Genomic DNA, 21,152 nt, shown 5'->3' on the forward strand with positions numbered 1-21,152 from the left:
TCCAAATGGTCAGTCCGCCCCTGGTGTGGAGTGCAGTGTGCAGCATTGCTCATACTCTGCTCGTGGGCTGTGTGTGGGGCCAGACAGGTAAGAATTGTACATATTGTACATAGCTATTGTTTCTCTATCTGTTTCTCAGAGCTGATAAAGGGGGATGTTGTAAGCTCCTGAAATGTGTTGGCTTACGTTTGTGACCACTTGTCGCACTAACTAGAGACTTAATGGACAGTCTTTTACTTCTCTCACTTTCCTTACACTTCTTAGAATAAAAATATATCTGGGAAGCATGCGTGACTGTGACCATGTATAGGAGGTTTTGTTTCCACTACAAAGTATTTCTTATACAACCGTCAAAACAAGCTTTTACTCTTTTTCCATGGAATGTATTGCACAACCTTTCATTTCACTCTGTGACATGTGATGACAAGTGTGCCTTTATGAACTGACAAGTGTGCATTTACCAGCGCTGTGAGTTCATCCTAGACCTAGAGCATTTCATTTCAGCATCATTCTTAACTCCTTCAAGTCATTTTTCAGCCAATGCCTGCCTGCTGCCAATATGTTCGCTACAAGGAGCCGCAATAACCACCATCGAGGGAATCGGGAGTACAACCACCAGACTGCATCCTGTACAGGTAATATATCAATATATCTGCTAAAATATACCAGGACTGGATACTGAAAACTGGAGAAATGGAAACATAGAGCAGTTATCCACAGCGTCCAATCAGCTTTTCTCTTTTACTCTGCACTGTGGAAATGAAAGAAGAATCTTGACTGGCCGGTACTCTCTATTCTTTGCTTCTGCATAAATCAGCTCACTTAAAAATGATCTTCATTCAAAACCTAGATGGCATGCAGAATAAATAATATCATATCTACTTTTGAAACACACGTGAGAGTTTTTTTTTAATTACTGCAGTAAAAGTGGCTTTTACTGCAGTACAAGCATCTTTGATAATTGTATGAATTAATCTTTTCCCATAGTATAAAAATATATATTGACAAATTTGAATAACTGGCAGTACAAAAAAGGAATGTGTGCATAAATAAACCAGCTAATTATTACAAAGAAAGACAAATGAATATAGAATTCATCAGATAATCAGTCCAGCCTACAACCAGTAGACCATTTATAAGCCGTAGACAATTTATAATGAAAACTGATACTGAAAGAAACACAAAGGTTGCCATTTCTGACCTCTTTCTGAAAATGGTAGTTGCCTGCTATCTATTTTTGATAAAGTGACCCATAACAAGCAGACAAACCAAGGTGAAGCCTGAACAACTAATCCAGCCTTTTGCAACCAGGGTGCCTTGAGGTTTCTTCAGGGGTGCCTTAGCAAAATTCCTAAAAGTTGCACAAAAATTGTATCCAAGCCAACAGGTGGAACAAGCCTGCCTTTCAGTTACACAAAGTCACAGGTTTTCATTGTGCACCATTACAACCTTGATAAGGAGGATTTTGGGTGCCTACCCCTGCCCCTCACCATCAGCACTGGGATCACATTAGCAGAATGGGGGTGACAACACAACACTAATCAGTACCAGTGTGCAAAGGTATATTTGCTTTGAAAGAATAAATCACCTCTAATATTGGGTGTTCTACATGTGTGGATGATGCTGCATTATGTAAACCTTTTAGTTTAGTTTTTTTACATTTTAGAAAAAGGTGCCTCGAGGTGGCACATCATTTTCAAAGGTGCCTTGACTGACAAGAGGTTGAGAAACACCGATCTAATCTGCATACTAGTCCTGGGTCATTAATTATACTAAAGTCATTGGATCAGCAATTTATTATGTTGGTGAAGGTGGAGGCTGGAGCATTTATCCAGTGGAAAAGAGAATTTGGTAACCCCTGTATGTACTTTCAGAGATGGTGGTTAGTATAAATATTGTCTACATGAAGAAATTTTTATATGGCAATTTGAACATTTAAAAGGTGAAGTGATTTGCTTTAATCAAATTAGCCACACCCCTTAATTAAATTAGTCATGTCTACTTGTTGCCATGGTTTGCAAAGCATGCTTCTTCTGAATCACCCTGGTTCCCTTCTCTCTAGGTTGTCATTTCTGAGACCACATGCCCAAAGGAACAGTAGATCCAGAGGTACAGACAGCTGAAGTCATGTGGAAACCTCCACTACTCCTGTAAACATTAAAATTGGTGGCACCTTCTTCTTTTTAAGCCTCCCAGTTGGTCCTTAAATGTGTTGTGACAATTCAGTGACTAAAAGAAAGCTTAAGAGGCAGAGAGTGGGGCCAAGATTAACTTCAGTAGGAAAGTCAAGATATCTACAGTATATTTCTGATCTTGCTGATCTCTCTGAGAGCCAGTTTTCCCTGAAGGCATTTTCTGTTCTGTTTCAGTTGTCCACGTTTTACAGTGCCTTGAACAAGTATTCATACCTCTTTTTCCACATTTTGTCATGTTACAACCAAAAACGTAAATTTATTTTATTGGGATTTTATGTGATCACCAACACAAAGTGGCACATAATTTTGAAGTGGAAGGAAAATGATAAATGGCTTTCAACCTTCTTTACAAATAAATATCTGAAAAGTGTGGTGTGCATTTGTATTCAGCCCCCATGAGTCAATACTTTTATAGAACCACCTTTCACTGCAATTACAGCTGCAAGTCTTCTTGGATTTGTCTCTACCAGCTTTGCATGTCTAGAGTGACATTTTTGCCCATTATTCTTTGCAAAATAGCTCAAGTTCTGTCAGATTGAATGGTGAGCATCTGTGAACAGCAATTTTCAAGTCTTGCCAGAGACTCTCAATTGGATTTAGGTCTGGACTTTGACTGGGCCATTCTAACACATGAATATGATTTGATCGAAACCATTCCATTGCAGCTCTGGCTGTATGTTTAGGGTCGTTGTCCTGCTGGAAGGTGAACTTTCGCCCCAGTCACAAGTCTTTTGCAGACTCAAACAGGTTTTCTTTTAAGATTGCCCTGTATTTGGCGCCATCCATCTTCCCATCAACTCTGACCAGCTTCCCCCAACATGATGCTGCCACCACTATGTTTCACGATGGGGATGATGTGTTCAGGGTGATGTGCAGTGTTAGTTTTCTGCCACACATAGCATTTTGCTTTTAAGCCAAAAATGTAAAATTTTGGTCTCTTCTGACTCATGTTTGCTGTGTCCCCTACATGACTTCTCTCAAACTGCAAATGGGACTTCTTATGGCTTTCTTTCAACAATGGCTTTCTTCCATAAAGGCCAGATTTGTGGAGTGCACGACTAAAAGTTGCCCTGTGGACAAATTCCCCCACCTGAGCTGTGGATCTCTGTAGCTCCTCTAGAGTTACCATGGGCCTCTTGGCTGCTTCTCTGATTAATGCTCTCCATGCCCAGCCTGTCAGTTTAGGTGGACAGCCATGTCTTGGTAGGTTTGCAGTTGTTCCATACTCTTTCCATTTTACGGATGATGAATTGAACAGTGCTCCGTGAGATGTTCAAAGCTTGGTATACTTTTTCATACCATAACCCTACTTTAAACTTCTCCCTGACCTGTCTAGTGTTGTCCTTGGTGACTTCTGAAGGCAATTGATTCCACTAGATTTTAGTTAGGGGTATCTGAGTGAAGGAAGCTGAATACAAATACACACCACACTTTTCAGATATTTATTTGTAAAAAATGTTGAAAACCATTTATCATTTTCCTTCCACTTCACAATTATGTACCACCTTGTGTTGGTCTATCACATAAAATCGCAAAAAAATACATTTACATTTTTGGTTGTAACATGACAAAATGTGGAAAATGTCAAGGGGTATACTTTTTCAAGGCACTGTATAGCAAGTTTTCTTAACAGGTTTACTTAAAGTGACGCTAAACTATTCTTATTCTATGAAACTAATTTATAAACATCCACTACTTAATGGCCATGTAATCTATTTTTTAATGTAATTATTTTTTATTGTGTTTTTGCCTCCTTATAATGTCGCTTATGAACCATTCCTTCCCCCCCCCCCCAAGTCTACTTGTTTGGAATGATCAGGGCATGGTAGTAGTGGCCGTGTGCACTGATCTGTGCTCACTACTAAGCCCATAGTTCCTAGTCCATCTTCAAAGTTATCAAGAGAGGGTGGCTACTTCCCTACATACAGTGGGACTATGGATAATAAATGTAGCCACCCTCTAACACAGGGGGTCTCCAAACTTTCTAAGCAAAGGGCCGGTTTACTGTCCTTCAGACTTTAGGAGGGCTGGAGTGGTCAGTGGGAGTAAAAAATGTCCTAGCATCAGTAGGAGTAAAAAAAATTATATAGTGCTTGTATTCAGTGGAAGGAGGAATAGTGTCCAGTCATTGGTATTAGTTGGAGGAACAGTGCCCCATCATTGGTATTAGTGGGAGGAATATTGCCCCATCATTGGCATTGGAGTCAGTAAGAAGAATGGTGCCCCCATCATTGGTGTCAGTAAGAGGAATGGTGCCACATGCATTGGTGACAGTGGGAGGGATGGTGCCCCATCATTGGTGTCAGGGGGAGGAATAGTGCCCCATCATTGGTTTTAGTGGGAGGAATAGTTCCCCATCATTGGTGTCAGTAAGAGGAATGGTGCCACATCATTGGTGTTAGTGGGAGGAATGGTGCCCCATCATTGGTTTTAGTGGGAGGAATAGTGCCCCATAATTTGTGTCAGTGGGAGGAATAGTGCCCCGTCATTGGTGTCAGTGGAATGAATAGTGCCCCGTCATTGCTGTCAGTGGAATGAATAGTGCCCCATTATTGGTATCAGAGGAAGGAATATTGCCCCGTCCTTGGTATTTGTTGGAGGAATATTTCCCCATCCTTGGTATTAGTTGGAGGAATAGTATCTAATTGTTTATATCAGTGGGAGGAATTGTGCCCTATCATTGGTTTCACTGGAAGGAAAAATGCCCCATAGTTTGTGCCAGTGGAAGAAATGGTGCCTCCTTGTTGGTATCAGTGGGAGGAATAGTACCCTGAGGGCCGGACAGAGGCAGGCAAAGGGCCGCAGTTTGGAGACCACTGCTCTAACAGGAATTCAAATCACAGCAGCCAGAAAAAGGAATATGGAGATTTTGAGGAGGCTGACAGCAATACAAGGAGTACATACTTAAATAGATTTTTAAAACAGAGTTTAGTGTCACTTTAAAGTGAAAGTGTCAAATGTGATGCACAATTTTGACACAACGTTACACCAAGGAGCTGCAGAAATCTTTTTTTATTTTTCTTTTGTTCTTTTTGTTCTTTTCTTCATAAATTTAGGCAACAATGTATACTGCTACATAACTTTGGTAAAAAAAACCCAAATCGGTGTATATTATTTATGCAGGACATAGATGGGTCGAAAATCGGGCAAAAATAAAATCGGGCGATTTTCGGATCGTTAGTGGGTTAATTGTTCGGTCGTTTTTCGGTATTTTGGCAGATTTTTTTTATCGGTAAAGTTGGAAAAAGATTGGCCGATTTTGCAGATCGGCCGATTTTCGCGGCAATTATCGGCAAATCAGCCAATCTTTTTACCGATAAAAAAAATCTACGCATGAGCAGTGACCTGCAAGAGGAAGACAAAAAGAAGAAGAGGATGAAGAAGAGGATGAAGAGGATGAAGAAGAGGATGAAAAAGAAGAGGAGGAAGAAGAGGAGGAAGAAGAAGATGAGGATGAAGAAGAAGAAGAAGATAAAGAAGAGGATGAAGAAGAGGATGAAGAAGATGAAGAAGAAAAAGAGGATGAGGAAGAAGAAGAATTCCAGTCCGGCAAAAAGTGTCCCTGCAGAGAGCTCCGCTATTTCTTTGACAGTTCCTTGACATTTATAGCGGTTGCAACAATGTATCTATTTGTTTCCGAATAAAAACATCTGTATCCGAAATGGATACAAATAGATACATTGTTGCAACCACTATAAATGTCAAGGAACTGTCAAAGAAATAGCGGAGCTCTCTTCAGGGACACTTTTTGCCGGCTGTAGTTTTTTTTTTTACCGTTCCTGGTAAAGTCTGTCGCTTGAACGACTGACTTTTCGTTTTTTTAAAGAAAAATCGGCCAGTTTTCTCCCCATCTATGGCCTGCATTAGTCTGTGTGAAAGTTATAAAGTCTACAAGCTATGGCATCAATCATTGCAAATTGATCACACATGAAGCACTGATGGCCTATTTCATTTCTTGAGGCCCTAACATGCTAGGAAAGTACAAATAGCCCCCAAAAGACCCCTTTTTGGAAAATAGACAGTCCAAAGTATTTAGTAAAAGACATGGTGAGTTATTTGAAGTTGTAATTTTTTCCCACAATTCTTTGGAAAATGAATAAATAAGTATTATTTTTTTTTCACACATAATTGCCAAAATAAGTTATTTCTCACACCTGGCATAGACATACTTGCAATTGCACCCCAAAACACATTCTGCTACACTTCCTGAGTATTGTGATACCACATGTGTGAGACATTTCCACAACCTGGCCACATACATAGACCCAACATCCAAGTAGTACCTTCACACGTTGTAGGAGCATAGAAGTGGCATAAATTACACATCTAATTTTCTGACTACCTATCACAGTTTTGAAGGCCCTAGAGCACCAGGATGGTAGAAACACCCACAAAATGACCCCATTTTGGAAAGCAAACATCCCAAGGTATATTCTATCAGGTATAATGAGTCTTTTGAACAAGTTATTTTTTTCCAAACGTTTTTAGAAAATGTGGAAAGAAAAATGAAAACTTATTTTTCACACAAAGTTGTCAATTTCTAAGATATTTCTAACACACAGCATGTACATACCAAGAATTATGCCCGAAAATGTATTCTGCTACTCCTTCTGAGTATGGCGATACCACATGTGTGAGACTTTTCCGCACCTTGGCCACATACAGAGACCCAACATTCATGTAGCACCTCCATGCATTCTAGGAGCATAAAAGGGGCATAAATTACACATCTAATTTCCTGACTCCCTATCACAGTTTTGAAGGCCCTGGAGCACCAGGACAGTGGAAATACCCACAAAATGACCCCATTTTGGTAAGCAAACATCCCAAGGTATATTCTATCAGGCATAATGAGTCTTTTGAACATGTTATTTATTTCCACAAGTTTTTAGAAAATGTGGAAAAAAAATGAAAAAGTATTTTTTTTTACACAAAGTTATCAATTTATAGGATATTTCTTCTATACTCGAAAATACATTTTACTACTCTTCCTGAACATGACAATACCACATGTGAGACTTTTTCACAGCTAAAGAAAGGATAAGCAAAAGATTACCTATGGTTTTAGGAGAGCATTGGACCAGGAAGCAGGCAACAGCAACAGGATTCGACCAGGCAGCAGGCAGGAATATGGTGGATAAACAAGCCAGGGTCAGAACAGGCAGCAGGCTGAGATCCAGGTAGAAGGAAGAAACATGGTCCATAAAAAGTCCTAGGTCAGTTCAGGCAGCAGGCAGAGATATGGTCAGCACAGCCAAAGTATTGGTCCAGGCAGCAGGCAGGAACATGGTCTGAAAAGGTCTTGGGTCAGTACAGGTAGCAAAAGGAGATATGGTCAGCACAGCCAAAATATTGGTCCAGAGAACAGGCAGGAACATGGTCCATAAAAAGTCCTAGGTCTGTACAGGCAGCAAGCAGAGATATGATTAACACAGTCAAAGTATTGGTCCAGGCAGCAGGCAGGAATATGGTCCGAAAGTTTTGGGTCAGTACAGGTAGCAAGAGGAGATATGGTCAGCACAGCCAAAGTATTGGTCCAGGTAGCAGACAGGAACATCAGGCTTAGGGCCTTGATCAGGTAGGACTGGGGCACAGGGGTAGAGGCTTCGTCCCACCCAATCTCATCAAAGCCTCTGGATAAACAGACCCTATTCCGGGACTAACAAAACCCGGAGAAAACCAAAAACTGTTTTTTCTCTATTCTGAAGCCCCTCACATATGCGAGACCCCTGTGTTATCTTGAATCCCACTACTGCAGTAGCAGGGCAAAAGATCAATCCAAGCAGCAGGCAAAAAACATTGTCAATTTAACAGGCCAAGGTAGGTCCAGGAAGAAGGCATAAACATGGTTGATAATCCAGACGGCAGGCAGAAGCATAGTTGATAAACAAGCCATGGTCAGTTTTGGTGGAAAGCAGAAATGTGGTTTAGAAGCAATTCAGAAGGCAAGCAGAGGCATTGTCGGTAAACAAGCCAGGGTCAGTTAAGGTGGAAGGCAGAGGCATGGTAAATCAAGGCAGTAGGCAAAAGATCAGCACAAATAACAAAAATGGGGAAATTGCAGGCTGTTGAAAATATGGGGAACTAATATCTTATTAAAGTGTGATAATGTCTGAAGCAGTCTCCGAAGCATAAGCCTGGTTGGGAGGGACATTGGAGACAATGAACACTGGTGTCTTTCCTAATTCCCCTTCTGCTGCATACCTTACATTTTTTTCAACGTCTTCTTGCTGTTTCTAATGATGGATTTCTCTCAGGGAAATGGCGTTCATGCAGTCTGCTGACACAATCGGTGCGAATGGTTTGTGGTGGATTTCTTTGCTGATAGATTAGGGCAGTGTATTTGAAGAGGTGGCTAGGTCTTTCAGTTGATTTTTGATAGATGATGTATGAATTATAAATGGCCATGTGGAAAAAGTTAATTGCAACTTTTTTGTACCAGTAGAGGGACTTCCTTGTTGGTAAGTATGGCTGCAGCATGCGATCGTTTAAATCCACCCCCCCCCCCCCCGTGAATTGATTATAATTGTGGATACACTCTGGCTTTTGGACTTCCCCTCGTTTTCTATGAATGTCCACCATGATGTCATTATGGATAGTGGACAGGACATAAACATCTCTCCTATCCCTCCACTTCACGGCCAGCACTTCCTCGTTCCTAACACTTGCAGATTCCTCTCTTTGTAGAGTCGTGCTAATTAAACTTTATGGGAAGCCCTTCCTGTTTGTTCGGGCAGTACCGCAGGCCATTGTTTTTTCAAGGTACAGGTGGCGGAAAAGGGGCAGGCTTGTATAATAATTGTCGAGGTAGATGTGATACCCCTTTTGGAAGAGTGGAAAGGCCAGGTCCCAGCAATTTTGCCACTTGTGCCAATGTAGGTTGGGCACACAGGGGGCTGCAGGTGGGAGTCTTTGCCTTCATACATGTGAAAGGCATGCACATAACCCGTGGCACTTTCACACAGCTTGTTGAGCTTCAGTCCATACCTGGCCCTTTTACTGGGAATGTATTGCTTGATTCCCAGCCGGCCAGTAAAGTGGACAAGAGATTCGTCCACACAGATATTTTGGTCAGGGACATAAACTTCAGAAAATATTCTAGAAAAAAAATAATTAGGGGCGAATTTTGTACAGTTTGTCAAAGCCTGGCTGATCTCGGGGAGGGCACTGGGAATTATTAAAATGCAGGAAACGCATTATCATGTCATAACGTGACCTGGACATTACGGATGTAAATATGGGAATGTGATGGATGGGGTGGGTGGACCAATATGAATGTAGTACATTTTTTTTTTTGTAAGCCCCATGTTGACCGTAAGGCCCAAAAACAATCTAAGCTCATCTAGTGATAGCTGTCTCCACTCGAATGGACGGGCATAACACGAATTGGGGTTGGCTGCAATAAATTGTTGGGCAAATAGGTTGGTTTGATCGACAACTGACTGAAGGAAACTATCAGGGAAAAATAAATTTAAAAAATCAATTGGGGAAAAATTTTCTGTGTTGGGCTGCACTCCTGGTTGTGCAGTGAAAGGGTGGATTGTAGCTGATCCTGTGTTGGAAGGCAGCCACAAAGGGTTTGCAAGAGAGTTTGGGAGGCAAGTTTGGGACCTGACTCTTGGGGTCTGGCGTGATATCCCAGTGCTGGTACTGGGCCTGTCATCCTGGGGTCTAGCTCTGTTGGCATTTTCTGACTGACCATTTGTGTGTAATGGCACTTGTATGTTGGCGCTGCTCGTTGTTGCCTGCTCTTCAGAGCGTCTTATTCTTTTAGTAGGGACTACTTCCTCTTCCGATTTGGTCATTGATCCACTGCTTTCTCTTGGCTCGTAATCCAAATCGGAATCGGACGGTGAGAGCTCTCCGCTGCTCTCGTCCGTCATACTCAGGATTTGGAAAGCCTCCTCACTAGAATATTTTTTTTGACATGTTGGCAGTATGTCAGGCACTACTGATGGGCTGCAGTGATGGTGGCTTTTATGGGTACTCTGATGACAGGCTGATGACAGGTACACTGACAGGCTGCACAGTTGTATGCGCTGACAGGTACGCGGTGATGGGCTGCTGACAGGTACACGGTGATGGGCTGCTGACAGGTACACGGTGATGGGCTGCTGACAGGTACACGGTGATGGACTGATGACAGGTACACTGTGATGGGCTGATGACAGGTACAGGGTGATGGACTGATGACAGGTACACTGTGATGGGCTGATGACAGGTACACTGTGATGGACTGATGACAGGTACACTGTGATGGGCTGATGACAGGTACACGGTGATGGACTGATGACAGGTACACTGTGATGGGCTGATGACAGGTACACGGTGATGGGCTGATGACAGGTACACGGTGATGGGCTTCTGACAGGTACACGGTGATGGGCTGCTGACAGGTACACTGTGATGGGCTGATGACAGGTACACTGTGATGGACTGATGACAGGTACACTGTGATGGGCTGATGACAGGTACACTGTGATGAGCTGATGACAGGTACACTGTGATGGGCTGATGACAGGTACACTGTGATGAGCTGATGACAGGTACACTGTGATGAGCTGATGACAGGTACACTGTGATGGGCTGATGACAGGTACACTGTGATGGGCTGATGACAGGTACACGGTGATGGGCTGCTGACAGGTATACGGTGATGGGCTGATGACAGGTACACGGTGATGGGCAGCTGACAGGTACACGGTGATGGGCAGCTGACAGGTACACGGTGATGGGCTGATGACAGGTACACGGTGATGGGCTGATGACAGGTACATGGTGATGGACTGATGACAGGTACACGGTGATGAACTGATGACAGGTACACGGTGATGGGCTGGTGATGCGCTGACAGGTACACTGTGATGGGCTGACAGGTACACTGACAGTTACAATCTGATGGGCTGACAGGTACACCGTGATGGGCTGACAGGTACACCGTGATGGGCTGACAGGTACACCGTGATGGGCTGACAGGTACACTGTTATGGGCTGACAGGTAGACTGACAGGTACACTCTGGCAATCTGTAATGTGCTGCACTGTACTGAGCTGTAACTCACAGTTCCCCTTCTTCTCCTCACACAGGATCCGTGTGACAACGAGAAGAAGTGGTGACAACAAGTGACAGCTCATTGTTTATACTTCTGATTGGCTGTGATAGGACACAGCCGATCGCAGGGTAAACAGCCAATTGTATTGGCTGTTACCCTAATCAGGGAAAGCACTGTGTCCATGGGACACAGCCGACAAGAGACCGGCGTGCTGCGCTCCGCCGAGGGGTGCTCTTTGGGGGCATGTCCGGGAGGATGCCAAGTGACAGCTCATTGATTATACTTCTGATCGGCTGTGATAGGACACAGCCGATCGCAGGGTAAACAGCCAATTGTATTGGCTGTTACCCTCATCAGGGAAAGCGCTGTGTCCATGGGACACAGCCGACAAGAGACCGGCGCGATGCGTGCCGCTGGGGGCGCGCTTTGGGGGCGTGTCCGGGAGGACGCCAAATGGCGTCTATCCGGAAAGCTAATGCACTTTTGAAGCCGCCCAACGGGTATTGGCCGGGCGGCTAATGGTTAACCACAAGCCTACAGGGCACTTACACACCCTTCCTGCCCAGGCCAATTTCCAGCTTTCAGCGCTGCCACACTTTGAATGACAATTGCGCGGTCATGCAACACTGTACCCATATGAAATTTTTATCATTTTTTGAGACACATAGTGCTTTATTTTGGTGGTATTTAATCACCTCTGGGTTTTTTATTTTTTCTTAAACAAACCAAAAATCACAGAAAATTTTGGAAAAAAAAAACGTTTTTTCTTAGTTTTTGATATAAAATTTTGTAAATAAGTGATTTTTCTCCTTCACTGATGTGCGCTAATGAGGCTGCAGTGATGGGCACTGATAGGCTGCACTGATGGACAATGATAGGTGGCACTGATGGGCACTGATGAGGAGGCACTGGTAGGTGGCACTGATGGGCATTGACAGGCATCACTGATGGGCACTGAAAGGCAGCACTGATATATGGCACTGATAGGCAGTACTGATAGGCGCCACTGACTGGCACTGTTGGGCGGCACTGACTGGCACTGTTAGGCGGCACTGACTGGCACAAATAGGCGGCACTGACTGCACTAATAGGCGGCACTGATGGGCACTGATAGGTGGCACTGGCTGGCACTGATAGGTGACACTGATTGGCAGCACTGATAGGTGGCACTGATTGGCATTGATAGGTGACACTGATGGGTGACACTGAAAGGCAGCTCAGATGGGCACTGATATGTGGCATTGATTTGCACTGGTAGGCACTGATATGTGGCACTGATGGGCACTGGCACGTGGCACTGATGAGCACTGACAGCTGGCACTGATGGACACTGACAGGTGGCACTGCTGGGGCTACACTTATCATCAGGGCACACTGATCATCAGTGCTCTGATGATCAGTGTAGATGTCCCCTCCGCGGAATGCTGATTAACGGCTCTCCTCTCGAGCTGTCAGCGTGACAGCTCGTGAGGAGAGAAATGCCGATAACCGGCATTTCCCTGTTTACATGTGATCAGCTGTGATTGGACACAGCTGATCACATGACATCTTTGGCTCTTTCCGTGGATCGATGATCCGCTGTGTCCGAGGGACACAGCGCACTGCCGATCGTCGCGATGCGCGCTCACTGAGCCGCGCATGCGTGGTGAGAATGGGAGGACGTCATATGACGTCCTCTCAGAACGAGAGAACCACCTTGTGCCCGTCATTGGACTATATGGTGGGCGGGAGGTGGTTAAAGCTGGCCATAGATGGATTGAAATTCGTCAAAACCAGGTGGCCGCTGCCCCCCTCAGCCCCAGAAGGTGCTAAATGTGGCAGCGGAGGGGAGGAGGCAGATAAGCGGAGCTTCCACTTTTGGGTGAAACTCAGCTTTAAGGTTCCGTTGACACCTATGCTTTTTGTCCATTTTGCAGTGCTTTTCACAGTTCATTTTGAGTTTTTCTACATGTGTCTTTGACGCTTTTTTATGTGTTTTGACACATTTTTACTGCGTTTTGTTCAACTCCTTTTTTTTGTGTTAAAGTGGAATTTGTTTTGCTGCTGGCAGAATAAAAATGCAAAACCATGCACTACCATGCACTTCAGCAGCTTCTCTATTGAACTTTATTGTAGCAAAAACGCTGCTTTTTTTTGCTTTTAAAAAAGTCCCTGATCCTTTCCAAAAATGCAGCAGCTCAAAGAAGCATAGATGTGAACATGTTCTATAGGAAACCATGTTATATGGACTGTAGTGCGTTTCTGTAAAAAGCAATAAAAACGCATTGGTGTGACCGGAGTCTTAGAAACTTGCTGGCATCAACTATTGTTTGCTGTAATTAGGTTTAGGTGATACGCTCTCATTTTGTTTAACCACTTGAGCTCCTGAGGATTTACCTCCCTTAATGACCAGGCCTCTTTTTGCTACTCGGCGCTGCACTAATTCAACTGATAATTGCGCAGTCATGCAATGCTTTCACACAAATAGAGCTTTCTTTCGGTGGTATTTGATCACCTGTGCGCTTTTTATTTTTCACGCTATAAACAAAAAAAGCCGAAAATTTTGAAGAAAAAAAATATTTTTTACTTTCAGCTATAAAAAATATATAGTAAACTCAAAGTTGGTTATAAATTTAGGCCAGAATGTATTCTGCTACATGTTTTTGGTAAAAAAATCCCAATAAGTGTATATTGATTGCTTTGTGTGAAAGTTATAGCGTCTACAAACTATGGTATAGATACTGCAATTTACAACATTTTTTTGCTATACAGCGCTGCGCTAGTTTAACGGACAATTGCACAGTCACGCAATACGGTACATAAATGAAATTTGCATCTTTTTTTTCCCACAAATAGAGCTTTCTTTCGGTGGTATTTGATCGCCTGTGCGGTTTTTATTTTTTGCGCTATAAAAAAAAAGGCTGACAATTTGGAGGAAAAAAAACTATATTTTGGACTTTTTGCTATAAAACATGTCCAGTAAAAAAAAAAATTAAAAATCAAATTTAGTCATAAATTTCTGCCAAAATGCATTCTGCGACATGTCTTTGCTAAAAAAAACCCCAATATGTGTAAATTAATTGCTTTACGTGAAAGTTATAGTGTTTACAAATGGTGGGAAAGATACTGGGATTTTTAGTTTTTTTTATACTAATAATGGCGGCAATCAGCGACTTATGGCGGCGATCAGCGACTTATGGCGGGACTGCGGCGGACATTCTGACATTGGGGGGTACTGACTTGGGGTCACTGACATCCCCAGTGACACCATTACAGTGATCAGTGCAAAAAAAACCACTGACACTGTACTAATGGCACTGGGGAGGAAGGGGTTAAGTTTATTTTTCACGGAAAGGGTTAACTGTGTATGGGGAGTGTTTTACTAGGGGGCGGGGTTGTGTACTGCAGGGAACACCGCTGATCAGGAGACAGAAACTCTTCTGTCCCGATCAGTGTGTCCTGGAGCTGTCAGGGAACTGACAGAAAGCACAGCTACTGCAGCTGTGTTCTCTGTCAGTGATTGCCGCCGATCGCCGGGACATAGCCGGTAACGACCGGCTGTGACCCGGCGACTGACATCCGCGGCTGTGATCGGCGGGACAGATAGGGCGGCAGCGCGCCTAGCACCTGTTTACAAAGCGCATGTTTTAAAACGTGCTTTTGTCCAGCCTTGCCGCCCTGCCGCCGTATTTATACAGTGGCTGGGTGGCATGTGGTTAATCACCTCCAGAGTCCAGACTGCTAGGTGCTGGGAAGGAATCTATTATTTAATTATTTGTACATCTGATGTCATTTTCTCCTGAGACTTGTAATGTGGGCCATACCTGTCTAGGGGGAAGATTTTTGTGTATAAATACTGTGCTGTTTGTTAATAAAATCCATTCATGTTTTACTCCAACATTGGTTCCATCCGATGCTTGGGGTACATTTGCTATATTCTGGTGTCAGAGTGGAGGAAGCTTTAGTTTAGCAGAGATTCCCATTCAGGGTGTCAGGCAGTCCGTCACACTATGATTTTAATCTCGGAAGTTTTCCTTTGGAAAAGACAGAATTTTTACTTTAAAATGCAAAAGGATAATACTAAAAAGAATAATTTGTTAGATTTTTTGGCTCCAGAGTTCACCCATACATTTCAGTCACATGCACACACACAGCTTCTCCACCTTTAACATTTTCCCTGCAACCTTTATACATAGTGAGATGTAATCACTCTATACATGCTCTGAAGCTTGTCAATCATTTACTGGATAAAGAATGGTTTGTAGTGCAGAAACATATCAGTATGCTAAATTAACAGTATTACCTTACAGTATAGCCCACAAAAGAATCTCCCCCTCCTACTTTATAGAGGCAGTATATAGGGTTTAGACAATTAGGTATAAAGAGGGGAAAACACTAACAACGGAAATGCAAAAATGGAATAAGAGTGCTTAAAGTGAACCAAATGAAAAGTGATTGTATACCATTTTTTCTTTTAAATAACAATAACAAAAAATAACAAACATATACTTACTTGCTCTGTGCAATGCTTTTGCACAGAGCAACCCTGATCCTCTGCTTCTCAGGCCCCCCACCAGTGCTGTCCACTCCTCCCCTCTGCTGTGTCCCTATAGCTGCTGCTTGCTATGAGGGCACATGTGCAGGCTCACTCCCGAGCTGGCTCTGTGTGTCCATTGACACACAAAGAGTGGCTCGAACTTGCCCCCGCTCCCTCCTCAGTGGCTGTGATCATCAGCAATGGGGACCAATGGCTCCTGCTGCTGCCCCTGAGCCCATAAGGAGGGAAAGAGCTGCTGCTCTTGTGCACATTGCTGGATCGAGATTAGGCTCAGATAGGTATAAGGAGGCGTTGGGGGGGTGATCATTGAAAGTTTTGTACCTTAATGCAGAGAATGCATTAAGGTAGGAACCTTCAGCCTTTACAATCACTTTAAGATCAGTTCATCCCCTACTATAGCTTGCAATTGCTGATGACTTCAAAATGGAGAGTGTGATTTTTCAATTATTTTGTTTAGATATGCATGTAAAATAGAAAAGCTTGATCTTAATATTGTTGTCAATGTATGTTAATGTTCTAAAAAAGTGTTTGTTTTTAATTATATAGGTTATATTGCGCATTATTTAGGTTGGCTGGTGTAAAAAAATTGCCTGGCATCATGTCTGTGGAGTAATAATACCTTGACATCAGTGATCTGTAGAGGAGAAAAAGAGAAAAAAAGTGCACTGCTCAAAAATTAAAAGAATACTTTTTAATCAGAGTATAGCATCAAGTCAATTAAACTCCTGGAACATTGATCTGGTCAGTTAAGTAGCAGAGGGGGTTTTTAATCAGTTTCAGCTGCTTTGGAAATTAACAACAGGTGCACTAGATGGGCAACAATGTGATGACCCCCAAAACAGGAATGGTTTTACATTATTTTTCCCTACTCAGCTTTTCTGACTGTTTTTCACTAGTTTTGCAGTTGGCTAGGGTCAGGGTCACTGCTGCTAGCATGAGGCAATACCTGGACCCTACAGAGGTTGCACAGGCAGTCCAACTCCTCCAGGATGGCACATCAATACGTGCCATTGCCAGAATATTTGCTGTGCCTCCCAGCACAGTCCCAAGAGCATGGAGGAGATTGGAGGAAACAGGCAATCACTCTAGGAGAGCTGTACTGGGCTGTAGAAGGTCCTTAATCCATCAGCAGGACCAGTATCTTCTCCTTTGAGCAAGGAGGAACAGGATGAGCACTGCCAGAGCCCTACAAAATGACCTCCAGCAGGCCACTGGTGTGAATGTCTCTGACCAAACAATCAGAAACTGACTGCATGATGGTGGCCTGAGGGCTCGACATCCTCTAGTGGGCCCTGTGCTTACTGCCCAGCACCATAGAGCTCAACTGGCATTTGCCATTGAACACCAGAATTGGCAGTTCTGCCACTGGTGAGAGCAGGTGAGAGCAGGTTCACCCTGAGCACATGTGACAGACGTGAAAGGGTCTGGAGAAGCCGTTGAGAACATTATGCTGCCTGGAACATCGTTCAACATGAGCGTTTTGGTGGTGGGTCAGTGATGATCTGGGGAGGCATATCCATGGAGGGATACACAGACCTCTACAGGCTAGAAAATGGCACCCTGTCTGCCATTAGGTATCAGAATGAAATCCTTGGACCCATTATCAGACCCTACGCTGGTGCAGTGGATCCTGGGTTCCTCTTGTGCACGACAATGCCCGGCCGCATGTGGAGAGAGTATGCAGGCAGTTCCTGGAGGATGAAGGAATTAATACCATTGAATAGCCCCCATGCTCGCCTGACCTAGATCCAATAGAACACCTCTGGGATATCATGTTTCGGTCCATCCGACGACGCCACGTTGCACCTCAGACTGTCCAAGAGCTCAGTGATGCCCTGGTCCAGATCTGGGAGGAAATACCTCAGGACACCATCTGTCATCTCATTAGGAGCATGCCCCGATATTGTCAGGCATGCATACAAGCATGTGGGGGCCATGCAAACTACTGAGTACCATTTTGAGTTGCTGCAATGAAATTTCAGCAGAATGGACAAGCCTACTGCATCATTTTTTCACTTTGATTTTTGGGGTGTCTTTGAATTCAGTCCTCTGTAGGTTGATCGTTTTCATTTCCATCAAACTATGGGGCATCCTTATGTTCTAAACACATTACCCAGTCCATATCAGCATAGATATCCAGCATGATATTTTTCCCCATTGAGATCTGATGTTTGGTGTTTTCAATGTGTTGCTTTAATTTTTTTGAGCAGTGAATTTTTGTCAGTGGGGTAAATGAACCAGAAACAAATAATTGGTGTCAGAGGGATGAAAAAAAACGCATTAGTATCAGTGGGGTGAAAAGGAAAGGTGTGGGGGAAGGATACATTGGACGTTAATGTGAGTGGGATGAATTTGCTGGTCAGTGTGGGTGTAAGGGGGTTTTAAGAGCTGCTGATTTGCAGTGCGTTCAACGAGTGTCCCATGCTGCTGCTCTTATTCCAGGAAGTATGCAATTACTGCAATGATAAGAAATCACTCTGCCAGTCAGTTTACGCAAAGAGTTGGATATGGTTGTTGAATGAGTGTTGTAATGCTCCCTTCTGGGAGCCCAGGTATCTTTCTTTGCATTTTATTTCCGGTTATTGTAAACCGTAAATGCATAAAATTTAGTTTGCTAAAATACTGTTTATTATAAATAATTGTAATTTTTTAAAAATAAAATATTGTATTACTTTTAAATATCTGCTGTTGCATCTCAGTAATGTTGATCTTCTGCCTATTTGCAGCTACTTTGGGTCTACATGCAAGCACTCTAGCAATGGCTGCATGGCATTTCTCAGCATGCACGTTAAAGCAGAGTCCCCCCCCCCAAAAAAAAAAAAAATACTGTACCTGCGGACTTTTAATATTAGGGCACTTACCTGTCCAGGGATCCAGCAGCGCCCCCCTCCCCCCGAGCCGATTCTTCCATCGGCTGTCAGGTGCTGGTACCGCCATCTTGTCTAAAGGAAACCGGCAGTGAAGCCTTGCGGTCAGGGGGGGACTTCCATCTCAAAACCAGGTACCGGCTCCTCCCCCCCCCCAAAAGGTGCCACATGGCAGTGGAGGGGGGAGGCAGAAAAGCAACACTTTTCGGTGGAACTCTGCTTTAAGTTACTTTAAGTTAACAACAATGATACTCAGATTGGATAAAGAAAAAAGCAGTTGTTACTTTTAAATATTAACCATTTTCGCGTCGCCCACCTGCAATGTACTGAGGACAGGCGGGAGCTACAGGACCAGTGACGCACCCGTACATCACTGGTCTTTTGCCAACACGGGGTCGCTGCACGCTCAAGCAGGTACTCAACCCTACATTCCCACATGGGACACAGAAGAATGAGCATTCCAGTAATTGGGACCCAATGATCACGTGATCGATGTGCAATCACAGGATCACAATGACAACAAAGCTTTTATGAATCAATCTGATTCATAAAAGCTTTGCTTCTGTTCCTGGGGAGCCGTGATTGGACCACAGCTCTCACATGACACATGGTGCCAATTACAGCAGCCTGTATCGTGTGACCAGCTGGAGCCAATCACAGAATACTTATATTGAACTGTCCTGAACTTAACACATTCATGACAGTTCAAAGCAAGCTTTGCATTGCAGAGCATTATTATTCACTGCTCACGCAGTGCAAAGTGTAAAACAAAAAAATCCCTGATCCCCCCCCAAAGGAGTACAATGTTACTATGGTAACATTGCAGAACTCTGATGAAAGTATTTTTCTTTAAAATTGTACAAAAAAAGAAAAATAATGTTTAAAAAAAAGTTTAAAAACAATTGAGTGAAATTTTTTTTTTAAACTACTTGCCGCTGCCTGCCAACAATGTGCGGGCGAGCTGCGGCTCTGGGCAAAGTGATGTAATCTTACATTGCTTTCTATTTCCAGGTGTGCGTGCGCATTTATACACCCCCTTGCTGCCCCCTGTGCCACCCAGGAAGAGAAGAAAGAACACGGCACTGAGTAAAAGCCCTACATTTTACACACACACGTTAGATTAGCACAATTAACTCTTTGATTGGCCCTATTAACCATTTGATCATCCCGCCACCCAGCCAATGCCATTAGTACAGTTTCAGTATATAGAATGTTTCACTGATCACTGTATTCCTGCCACTAGCAACAACAGATAGCGGCAGACTCAGCGCCCCTCCCAGCCAGGGTCAGCTAGCATTAGAGTGCCTGCACACTATTGCACTCATGCCATGCGTCACTGATCACCTCCATTACTAGTATTGTGTTTGTACAGATCAATATATTGATCATAAACATAACTATACTAGTGCCTCCTTTGTATAGTGTCCCCAAAAACGCAGTGTTAGCAGGATTTGCCCTGTTCGCTGCCAACACTAGCGTTGAGCCCCTCTGCTGTTTTTCATGGAAGATTTGTAATTGAGTGTGGGCCAAAGCAATTCATACGCACAACAATACATCTCCACCCACCCCAATTCAGACAATTCGCATGGAAACCTATCACAGTTTCGGAATTTAAAACTTTTTTGGGCCTAACCTTCAACATAGGCATTACAAAAAAGAATGAATTGCGGTAATATTGGTTCACAGACTTGATTCATCGTATGCCCATGTTCTCTGCTGTTACAAATATGCCCAACAAGGACGAGCAACGTACTGGACTTTGAGTGGTTATACCAGGATGATGCCTACAGCCACAGGCATCACCCTGGTATAGTTTTTTTCAGCTGGCGGTCAGCTTTCATGTAAATCAGTCCTAGCTCCTAATTTACCACTAGATCGCTTGTACAAGCAGCGGGAAGGGACTCCCCTGCCCCTTCTGCTGCCTTCCAAAGTTTTTTCGGGCTCTCCCCATTCAATAAAAGTGATCAGAAAAAAAAAATGAAAGGGACAGTGTAAAAATAGTAAAAAAAAAAGCAAAATTAAAAATTAAAAAAAAAAATTCACCCCACCCCCAACCCATCCCCGTGCTTGTACACAGAGGTAAACGGAAACGGCAGTCCCATGGCGGTGTGTAAACAGAGATTGCACCATACATTTGAGATGTCACTGTGAACGTCAGATCGAGGGCAGTAATTCTAACACTCGACCTCCTATGTAAATCTAAAGTGGTAAAGGCTTCTACAGTGTTGCCTATGGATATTACAAATTTACATAATTTGTCGCCTTTGCATGAGTGTGCACAATTTTAAAACATGTCTTGTTTGGTATCCATTTATTCAGCTTAACATCATATTTTATACTTCATCAAACAATTAGGCAATATATTGTGTTTTTGTGCATTAAAATTCTGAAAAGTGTATTTTTTCCAAAAATATTGTGTTTGAAAAGTCGTTGCGCAACTACCGTGTGACATAAAAAACATCAACACCCGCTGTTTTATTCTCTAGGGCCTTTGCTTTAAA

The 21,152-nt window shown here is 43.3% G+C and overlaps 1 protein-coding gene across 2 annotated transcripts in view; it reads left to right on the top strand.

Annotated features, from left to right (window-relative positions):
• LOC149473717 (aldehyde oxidase-like) overlaps positions 1–21,152 on the top strand; it is a 202,286-nt gene that overhangs the window by 57,330 nt on the left and 123,804 nt on the right. For both annotated transcript variants that reach the window (XM_089670160.1, XM_089670170.1), the window contains exon 4: positions 527–635. In XM_089670160.1, the coding sequence (XP_089526286.1) occupies positions 527–635 (109 nt within the window). The remainder of the gene's footprint in view (positions 1–526; positions 636–21,152) is intronic.

Source organism: Staurois parvus, unplaced genomic scaffold (assembly GCF_062004578.1).
Source record: "Staurois parvus isolate SC_StPar_1 unplaced genomic scaffold, SC_StPar_1.0 ptg000011l, whole genome shotgun sequence".
In the NCBI taxonomy this organism is placed as follows: Eukaryota; Metazoa; Chordata; class Amphibia; order Anura; family Ranidae; genus Staurois; species Staurois parvus.